Genomic DNA, 18,311 nt, shown 5'->3' with positions numbered 1-18,311 from the left:
GTTACACAGTCGACATCTGCTGGGTATGGTGTTTCTTGATACACCAGCATCCAATATGTTTCATACTATTACATCACATGTCGGTACTCTGAGGACAAAACACAAGCAAGTCTGATGTCTTAAAATGTGTCTCAGCTGTTTGATAATAGTTGGTTCATTCTTCTTTTTAGGACACAGAAAGACACCAGTATTATAAATTTGTACATGGTAGGTTGGACTTTCTGTTACAGATTTTGTACTGGTGCTGAGAAGCTTCAAGTTACACCTTTAGATCCAGCAGTGCAGGATCAGAAAAGAGTGAAGCACAGACTTAGATATTTCTCCCTGTCAACATGATAGTTTCTCTTGGAACACGGAAAGGCCCTGGTTCCACACTGGCTTCTTTATACTGTTGCACCTGATGACAGTAACAGCAATACACAATGCATTGGAGGAGCTAAAGGGAGAGGGATTTAAGGAGGAGGGAGGTAACATGTCCTGCTTGGTCAGGAGGCTGGAGAAGGGATTCCTCCTTGATACTGATTCACCCTGAATGCATGAGCATCATTATAATGATTATAATGATTTATCAGTATAAAATACTAAAACAGCATACAACCATGTCCAATTTTCTAGAATTATACAATGGAAAATTTGTATTAAATTGTAAACGGTGATAACGATGGGAATAGTTTTCAATGTGACGATAATTTATACTATAATGTCAGTTGTCAGTTGTATTACAGTATTATTTCATAATAACAATGGTTGTAAGGGCTATATTATAGAGTTAAGCAGAAATATTGGCAGAACCCTGGTCCAGCAGCCACTTTGGTAGTCTGTCAGCTGTAACAGAGTCTTGAGAACCTCCTCCTACCCGCTGGTAGCCCCAGTGCCACTTTTAAATAGTGCCGGGCCTACTAATCAGAAGACATGTGTCAGAAGCTGGTAGGTAGTAGGAAGTTCCCAGAGCTCTTGATCTTTTTGCACAATTTTACAACATTACCATACAATTCTGTATTACTACTACAATACTTACTACATATTTCATGAAAAATGTATTTTTTATATATTTGTTTGCAAGTGGAAAAATTGATTAGTCTAATTTTAAAGGCAGGAAACCTAAATAAACCCTTTATATACAATTATTTTTCTTTAGGTTTTGGGACTCCTCCCAGAATTTAGGGGTTAAATGATTATTGGTGCTATAATATGACTAGAGAAATGAAAGAAAGTCCATACCACTTAGCTGAACATCGAATATTAAGACCAACTCTCTGGATGCTGACTGCTCACATTGTTCCAGCTGTTGTTTTCCTTCTTCTTGTCAGTCCATCAGGTATGGAGTTCATGTTTCAAATCTATTTAAATTGCATCTGAAACTTTTTGCGTCAAGTTTACTGTACATGTGAAAAATATAAGTGATGATCAAGGTTCCCTCTAAGCTCGTCCTTTAACGCTGATCAAAAATTTTCAGTAGCTGTCAGCTGAACCCCCATACATGGGTACAATTGACCAAATGTGCATGTGTTCTGATTGCTGAGAGATGAATAAACTGCTGATAGACACCTCATGTGGCAGATTGTCTTCCTTGAGACTCAAAAATCAGGCTTTTTTGAACTTCAATGTTTACCCCCCCAAATATCTGCCAACTGGAGATCACCTGATGAGCGAGTGTACTCGTTACACCATGTATTTTGGGCGTGCTCGTAGATTATGTTTGAGTCCCTGCAGCCGCATGATTTGCGGCTGCTAGACAACCTGAACACATTCAGGGATCGCATGTTTGTTAAGAAAACATAATTTACGAGAACGCCCAAAATGCTCGGAGAACACCTGAGCATGCTCGGAAAACTCGAGTAACGAGTACACTCGCTCATTACTAAGCATCACAAATTATAATTACCAAAATTAGTGCAAGAGGTATGAGCTTAGAGAGGAAAAGTTGAGTCTATTTTGCCATTATCATGCCCCCAAAGGCATGACGATATGATGGCAAGGTCCTCCGGAGCTCACATGTCCCTAAGATCACAGGAAATTGCTGTGACAAACCTCTGAAATGATCAGTATTTGTGGCCCAATGAGACATCATTCAAGTCTTTGTTTAGTATGACATCAACAGAATGGTCTAAACTTTTAATCACTTAGAATGAACCTTTTGGACTGTTTCAAATAATTATATTTTGTGGTACCAAATATTAAAAAGTGAATTTACCAAAACTGTAGGGAACTTTGCATGAATACAATGGGGGTGATAGGAATCAACATTAAAAGGCAAATAGCGCTTTGATGTTAGCTTATGGGTGTAAATCCTGCTGATAAGTTCATTTTAAGAGTGCAGAGCAGAGAGAGAACAGTTATGATGATGTATTGGTAATATGTACATTGACAAGTTGGCAACAACTAATACTAGAAGCAGAAATTTACAAACTAATTTAGTTGCTACATGATTTACATTTCTGTGACTTTGTCCATTGAAAAAATGCTGACGTTAAACTGTATTTATATGGTAATAACAGTTATTTATGATTTTATGCCTCAGACTCATCTGTGGCAATGGGTATTAATTAATGGAGTTTCTTTCACTTTTATCTACTATTAGTCAATGTTCCTACAGGATGTAATGCACAAGACTAATTACGATTTTCTTCTGCGTATCTTGAACTAAAAATTATCTAGCTGCTCTAGCCATCTTCTAGATAATAAATCAGTATATTATGTAATTGCTGTCAAATTGGTCAAAAAACTGCAGAACTAATCAATCAGTGGGATTTGTTTTAGAGCAATAAAACGTGATATCAAACAAAGATAGGAAGACAAAAAAAGAAAATACAGATATGTACCAAAGACTTTATAAAACATCATAAAACCCCATATTCAACTATGATCAAAACACAGTGTTAAAACAAACTATATGGCTTAAAATAAGTCACAACTTTTTATAAAGAACATTTTTAGAGCCGAAATTCTGTCTTGATGCTTTTCTCTTTATAGCAGTTTTAGATCAGATTTTTTTTAATATAAAGTTCCAATAAATATAGATTTAAAGGAGAACAAGCTAGCTGTCTACAGTCAGCACTTGAGTTTATAATTCAGGTATGTTAATCTTTTTTTAATACCATGTTTTTAAAAAAAATAGAAAAAAGGTCCAATCTCTATATTAAAAAACCCCTCAATCTTGAGTTTTGAAACCATCAGTAAGGATGGATACCCAGTTTAACTTTTAGAAAGCTGAAACTCCTGGCAAGGTTGTGGTTGAGAAACCTCTTCTATGCTTGATATATTCACAAATATGTATAATATGCATGTTTCATTTTTAAAGAAATTTGTGTTTTCAGAGGAGAAAGTTTCTGATTACAATGTTTGATTCAAATATACTGTATTGTTACTTACAATATTATATATTATTTGTCTCACCTTCATCAATGAAGAAAATTGTTCAGTGTAGACATTGTTTTCTCCTGTTTCACCATTGTTGTCTGTGAAATTCAGTGGTACTTGTTAATGATTAAGATCCTTTTGGTAGAGATTCGGCTCAGCACCCTAAACCTGTATGTAACTAGTCTAAGGAAAAGTTGCTTGTTGCTTCTGCTCCATCATCGTCCTGACAGCCCTTTTCAGCTATTTTTCTTTTTGGAATTGGAGGCAATAGAAATACAAAATTTTAAAGAAAGGATTTTAATATAATAGGATATGGGCAAATATAACATTGGTGTGACCTGTGCAGTTGTATATGGGCCCAAGAGATAACGGAGTCCACTTCCAATTCCCAAGTAGTGATCTGCTTTTGTCATTGATACATTATTGGGCTGAAAAGGGCCCATATTTTGCTCTACCACAAGGTCCCTCTTCTATCTGTGTCCACCCCTTTGATGGGAGCTATATGCTATATACTTGACTGTATAAATGAAATATATCAGTACATTATGACTCTAAGGCTTGGTTCACATTGCGTTCAGGGGCAATGTTAAACGGAGTACGTTACACCGCGGCATAATGTGGTGTAACGTACTCCGTTAACGCTGCCATTGAATGCAATGCCGGACGCATCGCCTGGCGCACGCCAACAATGGGCGTGCGCTAGTGATGCGCCGTCATTGAGTGACGGACCCGAGACGCTGGCTGCAGCGTTTCCGGGTCCGTCACTGCTAGCGCAGATGGCGCTAGCAGAAGCTCCATCTGCGCTAGCGTGATGTAGCGCCGGCACTTGCATTAGCAGCAGCCCGTTAGCGTATGTGCTGACCGGGCTGCTGCTAATGCAATGTGACCCTAGCCTAAGAATGAAGGTAACTATCAAAACTTTGTAAGTTGACTGAGAGACAGATAATTGGTCAAATGAATTGGATACAATATCTCAGGATTTACAAATATGTACTAGACATAGCTCACTGAGCATCATATAACAGAATGGAAAAATCAGGAATTCTTTCAACTTAGAGAGATGCTGAGAAAATGTCAAGCAAAGTATTGGAGAAATTCTGAATTGGCTGCCAAGACTGGAAACCAGAGACAGACGATTAGACGATAAACTAAAGAGCCAAAGTCATGTAATAGCAGGTTCAGGAAGCCTACAGGTTAGTCAACAGAGCACAGCAAATAGCTGAGACTAGACTGTTTTTTAGAATGGCTGTTGGAATAATCCTTTGCTTGGCACATATTCAAAGAGGTCCTATCTAGCACCTAGTTCACAATATAAAAATAGATGATGATCTTGTCTTGTAGAGCCAGGGGCAATACCTGGTAATGCAGAAATAAGTTGTCCACCCATAAAATTGATTTTAAAAAATACTGTAGATATGATTACAATAGTATGGTTTGTACACATGACAAATCTATATGTCAGTAGCTTGTATTTGGAGTACACGAAGCTTGTACTAGGTGCTATTAGTATTTGCCCCAATAGTCATGGAAATATCTTGGAAGGTAAACCAAACAGAAAATTTGCACTATAATGGGCCCATTTTGATATTTGCATTGTGATTCCATTCTCAATGTTTGGGTTGCAAAGACATTACCTAAAGGTGGTTAAATTGATTTGATTATCAAGTTTGTATCAAATATTTAGATATTTGCTGCACCTAGCAATTTCAAAAATTTACCATTCGCTGCCATCATTTTTTTTTTTAACAAATCCTTTTTATTTATTTTCCTAAATCAAAACATTAACAAAATCAACACAGTCACATTCCCATACAAATGAACAACTGTTAGAACATCCCAGAAAACCCATCCTATTCTTCACCATGTCCCAAAACCGAATAGCACCACCTTGCCTTCATCCCGGGAGCACTTCCACTCAATAAATTTCCTTCACTTATTGAAAAACTTCTCTGTTGGTTTTGTTTTATCCCTTTCAGCTTCCAGTTTTTCTAAATGCAACAACTGTTTAATATTATACAATTACTCACTTACGGTCGGAATCTCTGCTGTAATCCAATGTCTTAGTATACATTTCTTTCCTAGAATATATCATGTAGGAGTGACTTCTCTCTCCCCCGCTATCCCCCTGTGCAACATAATGAAAGATCCAAGACATTGGATCAAGCTCCCAGTCTTCTCCCCCAATCCCTTGGCTAAAGTGACATACTGATTTCCAGAACCTTTGTATGACACTGCATCCCCACAAACCGTGAAACATATCCGTGTGATCTGACCCACATTTCGGGCATTTCTGGATGTTGCTGAACTACCTGAGTGTTGTGGAAGATTGAAGCCATAAATCGTCCTATGTATAATTCTGAACTGAGTCTCCCTCCATTTCTCATTAATAATATTCTTTGTTAGCAAACACAAGCAAACCTGTATAATCTTGTCCATAGCGTCCATATCTCCCATCTGTCTTGCCCATGCTTTTGTGCATGTCTAGCGTCGTTTTGGCGTACGTCGCAATGCGTCATTTTGGAGAAAAAACGCATCCTGCAAAGTTGCCCGCAGGATGCATTTTTCTCTATTGACTTGCATTAGCGATGCATTGCGACGTATGGCCACACATCTCATCCGTCGTGCGACGGATGCGTCGTGTTTTTGGCAGACGCGACGCACAAAAAAATGTTCAATGTAATGTTTTTTTGTGTGTCGTGACCGCTATTTTCGACCGCACATGCATGGCCGAAACTCTGCCCACTCATCCCTGCTCATCGTAATGGGCAGCGGATGCGTTGTAAAACTGCATCCGCTGCCCACGTTGTGCTACATTTAACACACTGTCCGTCGGTACGTCGGGCCGACTCTAGTGTGAAAGTAGCCTTAGCCATTCTCTCAAGATACCATAAATCTTTGACACATTTAAACTGGGAAGGCCGCACTCCATCAAATCATCAAATTCATTCTTCTGTAGCTCTTTGGAGACATCCCGCAGTTCTCTCATTATGAATGTTTTTAATTGTGAATATTGCAAACTCTGAAATTTGTGAAGATCAAACTTCTCGACCACCTCTACTTCGTTCATCCATCTCCTTTCATTCACATGCATCAAGTCTTTCATTCTCAGATCACCCTTCTCCTGCCATGCTTTAAACAATCTGTTTTCCCTTCCTACTTAGAAGTTCGGGTGAGCCCTGGGATTAAGATATTTGGATACCTTCCATAATAGTCCCAGTTTTATCGTATCGCCTTCCAGGACACTGTTGTACCCCTACACGTCATCGACTCAAACAAGAAAAGGGGGAATGTAACACTGAAGCTAGGTCTCAAAGTTTGCAGAACTCACTCTCCAAACTAACGTTCGAGTGTCGGCTAGTCCCGCGCAACCAATCAATCAGATGTCTAGCTAAACAAGAAAGATTGTACCCCCTGATCCCTCCTCCTTCCATAGAAGACATGAGTGTGCTCAACTTTATCCTAGATTTTTTTCCCCCTCCAAAGAAACTTTGTATAAGCACTATTCAGCCTAGAAATCTTGCCATGTTTAAGCAGCAGGGGAATCATCTGAAGGGGATACAACAGCCCCGGAAAACTCATCATTATTATCAGGTGGCCCCTAGCCAGCAGCGACAATGGCAAACCACTCCAGCCTCTTAATAGTGATTCAATTTTTGAGATAAGTGGGCAGTCGAATATTTTGCTATTGGAATTCTCTATACCTCAAAGTGTTGGTTATGGTATATAGTCCGATCAGCTCCCTTCAGGAACAGCAGCTCACATTTTTTCTTGTTGAGCCTGAAGCCCACAAACTCCCCAAACCTTTCTATGAGATTCAGTGTCTGGGCTAAATCCTTATATGGATTACGCATAAATAACACAATGTCATCCGCAAACTATGCAGACCTCATCATTTTAGCCCCTATTTTTATTCCTTCATGGCTATCTCCATTACTGAGTATTCTCGACAAGTGTTCAATGGCCATGTTAAATAGCAGAGGTGACAACGGGCATCCCTGACGTGTACCCTTCCTCAAAGGGAATATATCCAATAAGAATCCAGGAGTGCACACCTGTTATGATCAGGTGACCTTGGAGCAGCATGAAAACTTTCACTGGAGTAGGTGGTAACTATACTGACCGCAAACCCTGATCTTATCACTGCAACTAGAAGTAGCCGTGGGGTGTGCCTAACAAAACCTAGACACCTCGACACAGCCGGAGGACTAAATACCCCTATAGATGGAAATAGGAATTTCTACCTTGCCTCAGAGCAGAACCCCAAAGGATAGGCAGCCCCCCACAAATATTGACTGTGAGTAGTAGAGGAAAAGACACACGTAGGCAGAAAACAGGATTAAGCAAATGAGGCACACACTAGCTAAATAGGAAAGGATAGGACAGGATACTAAGCGGTCAGTATTTAAAATCCTTCAAAAAATATCCACAGCAGAAAATATAAAAACTCCACCATTTAACTAAAGATGTGGAGCGTATATCTGCATCTCCAGAGAATCCAACAAGACCGAGAAAACACTGACACAGTCTAAGCTGGACAAGAGAAAAACAAATGAATAGCACAGAATATAAGCACACTGCATGTGTGCCACAGAAACAAAAACCAGACACTTATCTTTGCTGAATTGACAGCTGAGCAGAAGAAGCCAGAAAGTGATCCAACACTTCAGAAGAAACACTGACAACTGCAAGGACTAATGAATCCTGCACACCTAAATATCCCAGTCTGAACTGCAATCAGCAGATACACCTGGCCAGGACTGTGACTCAGAGACAACTGCATTCCCACCTACAACCACTGGAGGGAACCCAAGAGCAGAATTCACAACACACACCCTCACTTAAGGATTCGAATAGAGCATCTGCATGTACCTGCGTATCCTGCCATCCAGCCATGACCAATCCACATTATCGAATGCTCAGCATCACATTCTCAACATCCAAAGTGACTAAAGCTGGGCACTCTGTTTGATCCTCCTGGTCATAATTAACCGCAGGCATGATCAACATGGCCATTCTAAGATTGGATACTACAGAACGGCCTTTAATAAAACCCGACTGGTGTGATGAAATTACTCTAGGTAGAACCACAGCCAACCTATCTGCCAAGATTTTAGAGTTCAGCCTCAGGTCTTGGCTGATAAGTGAAATTGGTCGCTAGCTGGAAGATTCCCCCAAATTTTTATCCCCCTTTGGCACCAGCCTTATATATGCTGTGTTAGCATGATTGGAGATTCCCTCTCCCCATCATCTTATTAAACATGGGCGTTAGCGTGGGACAGATCTGGTCTTTTAGAGCTTTATGGAACTCACCACTGAATCCGTCGGGGCCCACTGCTTTACCATTGCCAAATCCTTTGATGGCTGTTTTCACCTCATCCACTGAGATCTCAGCATTCAGGAACTCTAGCTCTTGGTCCAAGAAACAAGGCATCTTTGCTTCCCTTAACCATTCCTCACCCCCCAGCATTCTGTGTCACCCGATAAAGCTCTCTGTAGAATTCCCCTAAAATCTTATTTATCTCCCTGGGATCAGAAGTCAGGCCCCCACCATTTTTGTTCAAACTTGGGATTAAAGTAATTTGCCTCCGTCCTATAGCCAGATTGGCCAGTAACTTCCCTGCCTTGTTCCCAAATCTATGGAGAGCCACTTTCTGTGTTCGGAGCAATTGCTCCTTTTTGTACGCCCACGAGTCAAAGCTAGTCTTAGCCTCCAACCACCTCTTTTTTGCTGAAGCAGAGTGATCCACCAGGAACCCCGTGTATGCCACCATTAAAAGTTCACTTGCCTTTGTGTATTGTTCGTTCCTTCTTTTTTTGAGTGTGGCAGTGTACCTCAACAGACGACACTGCAGGACCACCTTAGCCGTCTCCCAATACAGCAATGGATTTTGCTCATGTTCTTCATGTGTCGCCTTCAAATCCTCCCACCACTCTTTCAGTATCCTTTGAAAGTTTTCATCCCTGGTCAGGAATGACGGGAGCCTCCACAGGATGTCCGCTCCCCTTTGAATGTTATCTTGTATCCACAAGCTCACCGGCCATTGATATTACATATTGATTACATATGATCTCGGCTTTTATACTTAGATACAATTCTTTTACTTACTGGGGTATCCAGCTCACATATTCATATATACTTTGTGACCTGCCTATAGTGTTATATACTTATATGTTTTTTATGTGCACGTAAGAAAATTTTCTTTGATATAAATTATACATATACATAGTATTTTTATTCTTATATTTTATTGATTTCTGGCTGTTGCTACACAATAATAAAAGTAATATATTTCAATATTACCTGTCATCCTTTTCCTTTTTGGTCTGATTCATATTCGGTGAATGCTTCTTTTGCTCTTCTAGTGGTTCCACTATACTTTTTTGACACAGGTGGTGGCCAGGTTTATTATTGATACTTATTTATGGGCAAACTATCTATATAGTAGTTATTTATTCTATATATATACCTGGTTTTTACTCCTGTGTTCTTTTAAATCTTCCAGAGGGGCCCACGATCACTAGGTGCTGCCACCTCCCTTCAGAATCATGCTCCTCTAACAGCACCGAGTGATTAAAGCACCTGTTTATCAAAATAAAGCTACCTGCTTTCCTACCCTCAGCTGGTGAGCCAAATACTTTTCCTACCCAATACTTGTTCATTCTAAAATAATCCTCTTTCAGTAGGTGCGTTTCCTGTAAGAGAGCCACATCTACCCCCAACCTCTTTAAATGTCTTAAAACCATGGACCTTTCTCCCGGCGACCTCAGACCCTTGACGTTGAATGAAATAATTTTAACCATTATAAAATTTCTCCCTCTAGGCAACCTCACTAAATTATAATCGGTTTTGATAGAGTCTATCCGGTTCCCAACTTAACTTTTTCTCCTCTTCCCCTTCTCCCTCCCTCCTCAATAACAACCTGAACCTGAATCCCCACAAAAAGATAAAGTTCCTATACAATCATTTGCTTGACTTCCCTTATTCTGGCTGCCACACAAACGGTATTTGACGATGACCTGCCTGGCGTGGGGTATCGGTGTTTGGTCCCTGCCCTTGGAATTCTCTCTGGGGCCAGCTTGATCTCTCAATGGGCCTACTCTGTGGGATCTCTCCACTATACAATTGTACTTCAGGCCTAGTGCTTGTGGCAGCTCAAGTTCGCATAAGCCACCTAGCTGCCACGGCGACACAGACTCCGTAAGTCTGACTATCCTCAGGTTATTTAGCCTAGAGTTGTTTTTCAGGTCGTTAACCTTATTGCGCATGTCATCAGACAGCCGTCAAGTCCCTTATCTGTTTGTTTAATTAGATTAATGTATCCTCAGCGTTTTATATCCTTTGTTCAGCCTCCTTTATCTTATGATCATGTCTCTCAAACTTTGCTTCTAGCTTGAACAGAGCACTTTGGATAGCAGAATCTATGGTGCTCTTGAATTCCTCCGCCAAATGAGTCGCCATCTCATTAGCCAGTCGCCCATAATCAATGGAGCAGTGGTGTGCCTGCTGAATTTCAGATTTCCTGTGACTAGCACCTCGCCTCTTTCTCCTGCCTCTACTGTCACAGCTGGTGCTCCTTGAGCCTCCCTTGTCCCTGCCATCAGCGTCTCCAAAGTCCGCATAGGGCTGTAGGTATGTCTGGTTATGTGTAATGTCCGTTATTGGTGACTCAGGAAACCATGTGTCTTCTCCCCACTTTGCTGGCTCGAAGCCTCCCTTTTAGCCTTTGCAGTCTCTTCTCCAGACAGCCCGCTTTCATTGAGGGTGATCTTTGTTCCCAGCCGCCATTCTGTGCCCGCTCTCTCATCTTCACTGTGCCCATCATATTCTATCTGCGGTCGTGCCCGGCTTTCATAAAAGAGAGATATTCATGGGGTGCACACTATACTCTATTGACCTTAACCCTCTTTAGAAACTTTGGAGTATCCTCAAACAAAAGATTTATGAAGGTGGTGGGAGGCAGTTCATATCAAAATAGCAGCTTTGGGAGGCTATTCTGATATTCTGCAAAGAAATTCAAGCAGAAACTATCCAAAACCTCACAAGTTCAATCGATGCAACAATTAGGACTGTGATATCAAAAAAGGGTACTATGTTGACATGTACAGTTGTGCTCAAAAGTTTACATACCCCAGTAGAATTTTTGCTTTCTTGGCCTTTTTTCTGAGAATATGAATGAAAACACCAAACAGACCATTTTTCTTCAACTGCCTCCTTTATTGCGCATCTTGAAACAGCCATACCGCTAGTTTTCAGAGTCCAGTATTTCAGCTGATGTTATTTGTGGGTTTTTCTCTGCATCCAGAACAATTTTCCTGGCATTTGTCACAGGTCACAGGTGAGGATGTTACCTTTAGTAGCCATTCAAACCTATTTGTGTCAACTTCTGTGCATGTCATTGTGGCGCCCCAGGGTCCTGGTCATCACAGTAGCATCGCTTTTCTCACGGGGAGAGTGATGTTACGTTTGGAAGCGATGAAGGATAACTGTTATCAGGTAACCACCACACACAACATGTTCACACTCCAGGCCACAAGGGGGAGCTTTTGATCCTATTTCATAGGTGACTCCCCTATATATATTGTGGTTTTGGAGGGAAAGAGAGATTAGATTGTCAGAGAGACAGAAGAGAGCAGTCTATAGGACTGGAGGGGCCGTTCAGCCAGAAAAGTGCTGAAGCTCCTAGACAGAGATTATACCGACAGCAGAACATCGTTGAGTGAGCATGAAGGAGAGCGAAGCACAGGGGAAAGATATCAGGGGAGACCAGCTAAAAGCAGGCTGCCTCCCTCTGAGGCACAGATAACCGGTAGCCGGATCACCGAGGTTGTAAGGACTCTACGACTTACATAAGAGACTGGCAGGACAGCTGATCTGCAAGTTACCTGTCTGCCTTAATACCCAGGAGACACGGTGACACCTATAGAGCCCGGGGCATGCTAGAGTCCATGTAAAAAGGCTCAAGTCACCAGTCATACTGGTTATGTCCTATCCTATAAGGGGGACAGAGAGAACAACTGTGAGGACTTTATGTGAAGCCATAGGCAGTAAAGGACTACAACACCACCGCGCTTTAACGAAGGCTTTCAACTCCTACCTGGTAAAGGGGACTCTGGATTTGCTTCCAAGCCGGCTGGACCCTGCCTGCCCTGTGATCTGGTACCCTGGACTGTGGCTGCCTGAAAATTCAGTAAACCAGGTAAAGAGACTGCAAACCTGTGTCCTCGTTCTTTACTGTGCCATTCACCATCTTTCCTCTACACACTGGGAGTCCTGGGGATATACTTCACCTGTGGGAAGTTATACCATCTAGCTGCCATAACATCACCCCAGCATCGGTCCCCACTGACCAAATACCACAGAAGACGTCACAAACATAAGCTCTATTCACTAAATCCCTTTAAAGACTTTTCCCTTTTTACATGGGCGCCCAGGGCCACGAACCGGGTCACCATTGTGACATCCCCCTGTGAACACCGGACCCGGTACCGAGTACCCCATTGCCCTGGCAGGCGACTCATCATCAGGCCTAATTCACCAGTGTATGTAATCTTTTGATAAGGGTCATTTGGATGTTTTGGGTTGCCATTATGATTTAAAAAGAGAAAACACAGTAGTTTGACAATAAATGGCTTCACCCAACCACTAACCATGAGTGGAGAAAAAGTTTTGGTGTTATCATTCATATTCTCTCAAAAAAGGCCAAGAAAGCAAAAATTCTGATGGGGTATGTAAACTTTTGAGCACATCTGTAACTTGGCCAGCTAAAATGTTTTTGATTGAAAAAGCTTTTGATTTTTAGTAATTGTGACTAGAGATGAGTGAATCTTTTAGGCTATGTGCACACGTTGCGGATTAGGCTTAGGAATTTCTGGTGCAGATTCTGCTTCTCCTGGCAGAAAACGCACCTGCGGATTTGTCGCGTTTTTTGTGCGGTTCCGCAGCATTTTTGTGCGTTTTTGCTGCGGTTTTCTTGCGGATTTGCTGCTTTTTACCCCTGCGGTTTTCTATAATGGAATGGGTACAAAAACACTGCAGATTCACAAAAAAGAAGTGACATGCTACTTCTTTTAAACCGCAGCGTTTCCGCAGCGGATTTTGCGCAAAGTGTGCACAGCATTTTTTTTTCTCATTGGTTTACATTGTACTGTAAATCAATTGCGAATCTGCAGCGTTTCTGCACTGCAAAAAACGCTGCGGATCCGCAGAGAATCCGCAACGTGTGCACATACCCTTAAGGTTAGGTTCAGCTGGGATCTGCAAACTTGCCAACGTTCACTGAACAGTTTGCTGAACAGTTCACCAAACTTATCCAAACCCTATTGAATCCAATGGGAGGCAAAGCTCAACCCTTAGACGACACTTTCAAGGAGGCCCAAAAGCTGCCGAAACAGCTCAAATTAGGGGCAGACACCAGAGAAAGTGGCATCAATTGACCCAGAGTACAAATAATATATTTGTGCAGCATGGATGCATGGAACAGGATCTGGGACAGGGCTTGGACCAGCATCTCTAGCTTAAATATTGATTAGTAACAGGTGGATGGGTGACAGGTGTAGGCCTGGTGCTCTGAGAGCCCTGCCAAATTCAGGCAACACACATAAAGGAGACCCAACTTGGAGTACAAACATTTCCAAAAATTAGGGGCAGACACCAGTAAAAGTGGCATCAATTGATCTACAGTAGATGAGGTGGGTGAGGGACCCGTGTAGGCCTGCTGTGCTGGGAGCCCTGATACCTCTTGCAACAGCTCAAAATGCTTTTCTGCTCAGCCACACTCAGGTGGTACAAATATCAGCTTTGTAGACTACTACTGTTAGTGTCAGGACTCTGGATTCTCTGTTCATCTGTGGTGCTTTATTACCCTTTTTCAAGATGGCTTCTGCTGCCTCGCTTCAGCTCATGTGATCCTCCTTCCCTGTCTTTATAACCCTGATTAGCCTTCCAGTCCATGCTTGTGTATTCTGCTTGAATCCCTGACTCTGTGCTGCAAGAGACTGCTCATTTCCAATAGATCCGATTCAGTCCTTGCAGAAACCGCATCTTGCAGCAACCGCATCTGCATGTCTCCACCTGCATGCTTAGGACACGTAAGCTCGGCCTACTTCAGCTAACCTACTTGGTGTGCAGTGGCAATATTTGTGACTGTTGTGGACTTCCTAAGAGACTCACAGCCCTGCATGGTTTTCGGGACTCTTATTCGGAGACTGCCAGCCTTGTTGTGAACTGTGTCTTCTGAATGGCTTTCCCTAGTGTGTGCCTCGCTCAAGAGACTTTGCCTGCAGCATTGCTGCATATGAACTACTTCACTATCTCTGTTTGCTGTGTTATCTTGAACTGTTGCTCACTTGCTGCACCTGCGTTTATTTGTATAAATGCATACTTGTTACCGGACTTCTGTTCAGTTTACTCATTGTCTCAAGCCAAGAGGTTCCTGAGTGTTACACTATAATTGCTACAGTTAGAAACATTTAAGGATAGTAGCACAGGTAGTTTACTGACAGTAAAGGCTGGCTTGTCAGTTTGGGATCCCTACTGCTACAGGCAATACACATGAAGGCGACCCAATTTGAAGTTCAAACATTTCCAAAAATTAGGGGTAGACACCAGGAAATGTGGCATCAATTGACCCACAGTAGAAATTTTATAATGACGCAGCAGTCAGGCATGGGGCATGCATGAGTCAGGGTCTGTGCCAGTATTTACAGCTTTTAAATTAAGTTGAAATTAAGAGGTGGGTGAGGTATCGGTGTCGGCTTGTTGTGCAGGGAGCCCTGCTAAATTTTGGCAACACACATGAATTAGACCCAACTTGGAGTCAAAACATTTCCAAATATTAGGGACAAGCAACAGGAAAGTGGCATCAATTGACCCACAGTAGAAATGTTATAATGGTGCAGCATAGATGGATGGGACAGGGCCTGGCCCAACATTTCTAGCTTACAAATTGATCAGTAAGAGGTGGCTGAGTGACATGACTAGGCCTTGTGCTCTGAGACCCCTTCCACTACAGGCAACCCACCAAATGGAGACCCAACCTGGAGTCTCCCAACATTAAAAAAATATAGGCACACAACATTAAAGTGGCATCAATTTCCCCAGAGTAGAAATACAATAATGATGCACTGAGACCCCTTTCACTACAGGCAACCCACCAGTTGGAGACCCAAATAAGATCCTCCATTTAGCAAAAAAATGACTTGTTGTGATTCAGGAGGAAGCATATTAGAATATTATGTGCTTTAGAAAAAGGCAAATTGTAAAAGTAACAGCAGTGGGCACACCTTCTGATTGTGGCATAACCAATTGTGGCTTGTTAGTAATATCAGCAGCAGTAGCAACAGCAGCCACGACAAAGGTGTTACAGACTGCAATAATGCGAGATCACTGCAGCACACTGAAAACTACACCATTGCCTAATCTGCCAAGTCTGTGACTGGGGTGCAAAAGTCATTGGAGAGCCATGAATTGTTTATTGTGATGAAAGTTAGGCGGTCTACACTTTCACGGGACACATGGATATGCTTATTCATCAGGACACCACCAGCAGTGCTGAAGACACATTCTGAGAGAACGCTGGCTGCCAGGCATGACAAAATTTCCCAGGTGTCACTGGTGAGCTAAGGCTACTCTTCCATTTTTGAGGACCAAAATGAAAAAGGGTTCAACCCCCACTAATGGCATCGAAATGTGTGAAGCAACTCACAGAAATTGCTTCTGCCACTTACACTGCTGCTGCTAATGTTGTTGCATTGACAACTCGATGTTCCCAGGGTTGGAAGTCTAGAACTGCGATGCACACTGTGGGTCTCACTTCTCTCTTGGGAAAAACCACTCTTAAGATTGTCTCCAAGTGTGTTTCGATAGTCCAGCATGCGCATGTCCCTTTCCAGGGGTAGAAGCATCTGGCAAAATTTACTCTTGTACCGTGGATCTAACAGAGTGGCAACCCAGTAGTCAGCACTATTTATAATCCTAACAATACGGGCATCATCTTGCAGATAGTGCAGCAAGAAGGCACTTATGTGTTGGGCGCTTCCATGAGGTCCAAGTCCATGGTGTGTGGGTAGCGGGGTAACACTCAAGGTAGCTTTTTCCGTCCCCTTCCGCCAATCACAGACAACAAAGCAGGGATCATTATCCTCTTCATCTCCTTCCTGTTACCCACCCATCAACTCTTCCTCCACATCCTCCTCCATTTGTCCCTTGGCTCCTGCCACTTCACTAACAGTTTGTCTGGTACAATGAGTCCCTCTCAAATGCTGTAAAGCACCCCCCATGGCACCCACCTATTCAACGACTTTCCGGAACTTAAGGATATTGTTATCCCTTCCGTATCCTCCTCTTCTTTCTCCTCTTCCTCTGGGACCACCACCTTCTCCCGCAGACTATTAAAAAGGTTCTCCAGCATGTAGATGACCGGAATAGTGATGCTGATGATGGCATCATCAGCAATAAATATCTTAGTAGCCATTTAAAAACTGTGCAGAGGTCCTTTATTTGTGCTCACTCCGCAAGCGTGATTTGCATTACATCCGTACTGTGTTGGCCCAAGTTATGCAAAATGACTTGCTGCTGCCCACTTGCTGCAACATGTGCAGGGTGGAATTCCACCATTTGGGCACATCGCATATCAACCAGTTAACCAGCAGTCTGAATTACCTCTGTAGCAATGCAAGTCGATAAACCACGGGGTGCGAATGGCGGAAGTGAACACACAGCAACTGTGCTTTCTGCAGCAGTGCGTCCAGGCTGGGATGGTGGCAGAGAAATATCTGCAGCGGTTGAGGACGTGAGCCATGCAAGGCACCTGTGTGAGGTTGCCCCAATGTAGGGTCACCACCAGGTTTGCACCATTGTCACACATGGCCATCCCTGGCTGCAGGTTCAGTGGAGAGAGCCATTGCTCAAGCTCAGCCTGGAGAGCTGTCCACAACTCTTGAGCTGTGTAACTGCAATATCCAAGGCATAATAATTTAAACACTGTCTGATTGCAGTGAGCCCTGGCTGCGCAGTAGATAAGTGAGGGATTCTCTCTGCACTGTTGGAATGCGTGTCTGATTAATGGAAAGGTTGAGGGCGCAGGTGGAGGCCCTAGAGGAGGTGGAGGAGGCAGAAGCAGTGGAGGAAGTGTTAGGTACAGAGATTTGTCCCGCAGGCCTTAGGGATTTCAAGACTTGTGGAGCAGCCCCTTTCCCGCCTGTACTCACAGCCACCAAAGTCATCCAGTGCCCAGTCAGTAAGATGTAATGCCACTGGCCATGCTTGCTTGACCAGCTGTCAGTGGTGAAATGCACCTTGTCAGACAAAGATTTTTTCAAGGAATAGGTGATGTTATCTGCAACATGCTGGTGTAGCGCAGGCACAGCTTTCTTAGAAGAGTAACGAAGGCAACTGGTACTGGGGGACTGCGACAGCCATCAGCTTTCAGAAACCATCTGTATCCACCAGGTGGAAAGGCAGCATTTCCGTGGCCAACAAATTAGAGATCGTGAAGTTCAAGCTGTTAGCTTTGGCATCTGTAGGATGAAAAAATCTTTTATGCTTCCACAACTGGGGAACCAAGGGCTGGCTGCTGTATTGAGAGAGGTTGGAGTAAGGTGTACATGACAAATTGCTGGACTGTGGGTGAGGTGCAGGAGGAGATGTTATGGTGGATTGAGAAAGATGTGGTGTGCTCGGTGTCTGAGATCAGTTAAGAATGGCAGGCATATCCACTTACGTAACAGTTGACAGGCTCTCACTCACCCTGACTGTAGTGGTTAAACAAATGGAGACCTCTGTGAGAACACTTGCCATGGTGATGGAGGAGGATGAAGCAGTAGATGTGGCTGATGGGGCGGCCAGTGGTTGGCGATGCCCACTAGACCGCATTTTAGTGTAGTGAGACTCCCAGACTAACACATGCTGATTGATGATGTGTCTGTTGATGCATGCAGTAGTAAAATTGTGG

General features: G+C 42.8%; 1 protein-coding gene across 1 annotated transcript in view; it reads left to right on the top strand.

The window, feature by feature from the left end:
* Positions 1–1,203: 1,203 nt before the first annotated feature.
* SSC4D (scavenger receptor cysteine rich family member with 4 domains) overlaps positions 1,204–18,311 on the top strand; it is a 253,266-nt gene continuing 236,158 nt past the window's right edge. The window contains exon 1 of the mRNA XM_069759824.1: positions 1,204–1,318. Coding sequence (XP_069615925.1) covers positions 1,204–1,318 — 115 coding nt within the window. The remainder of the gene's footprint in view (positions 1,319–18,311) is intronic.

The sequence above is a fragment of the Ranitomeya imitator genome, chromosome 3 (assembly GCF_032444005.1).
Source record: "Ranitomeya imitator isolate aRanImi1 chromosome 3, aRanImi1.pri, whole genome shotgun sequence".
Taxonomy (NCBI): Eukaryota; Metazoa; Chordata; class Amphibia; order Anura; family Dendrobatidae; genus Ranitomeya; species Ranitomeya imitator.
Note: the sequence above shows the minus strand (reverse complement) of the source record. Positions and strands in the feature narration are given on the sequence as shown.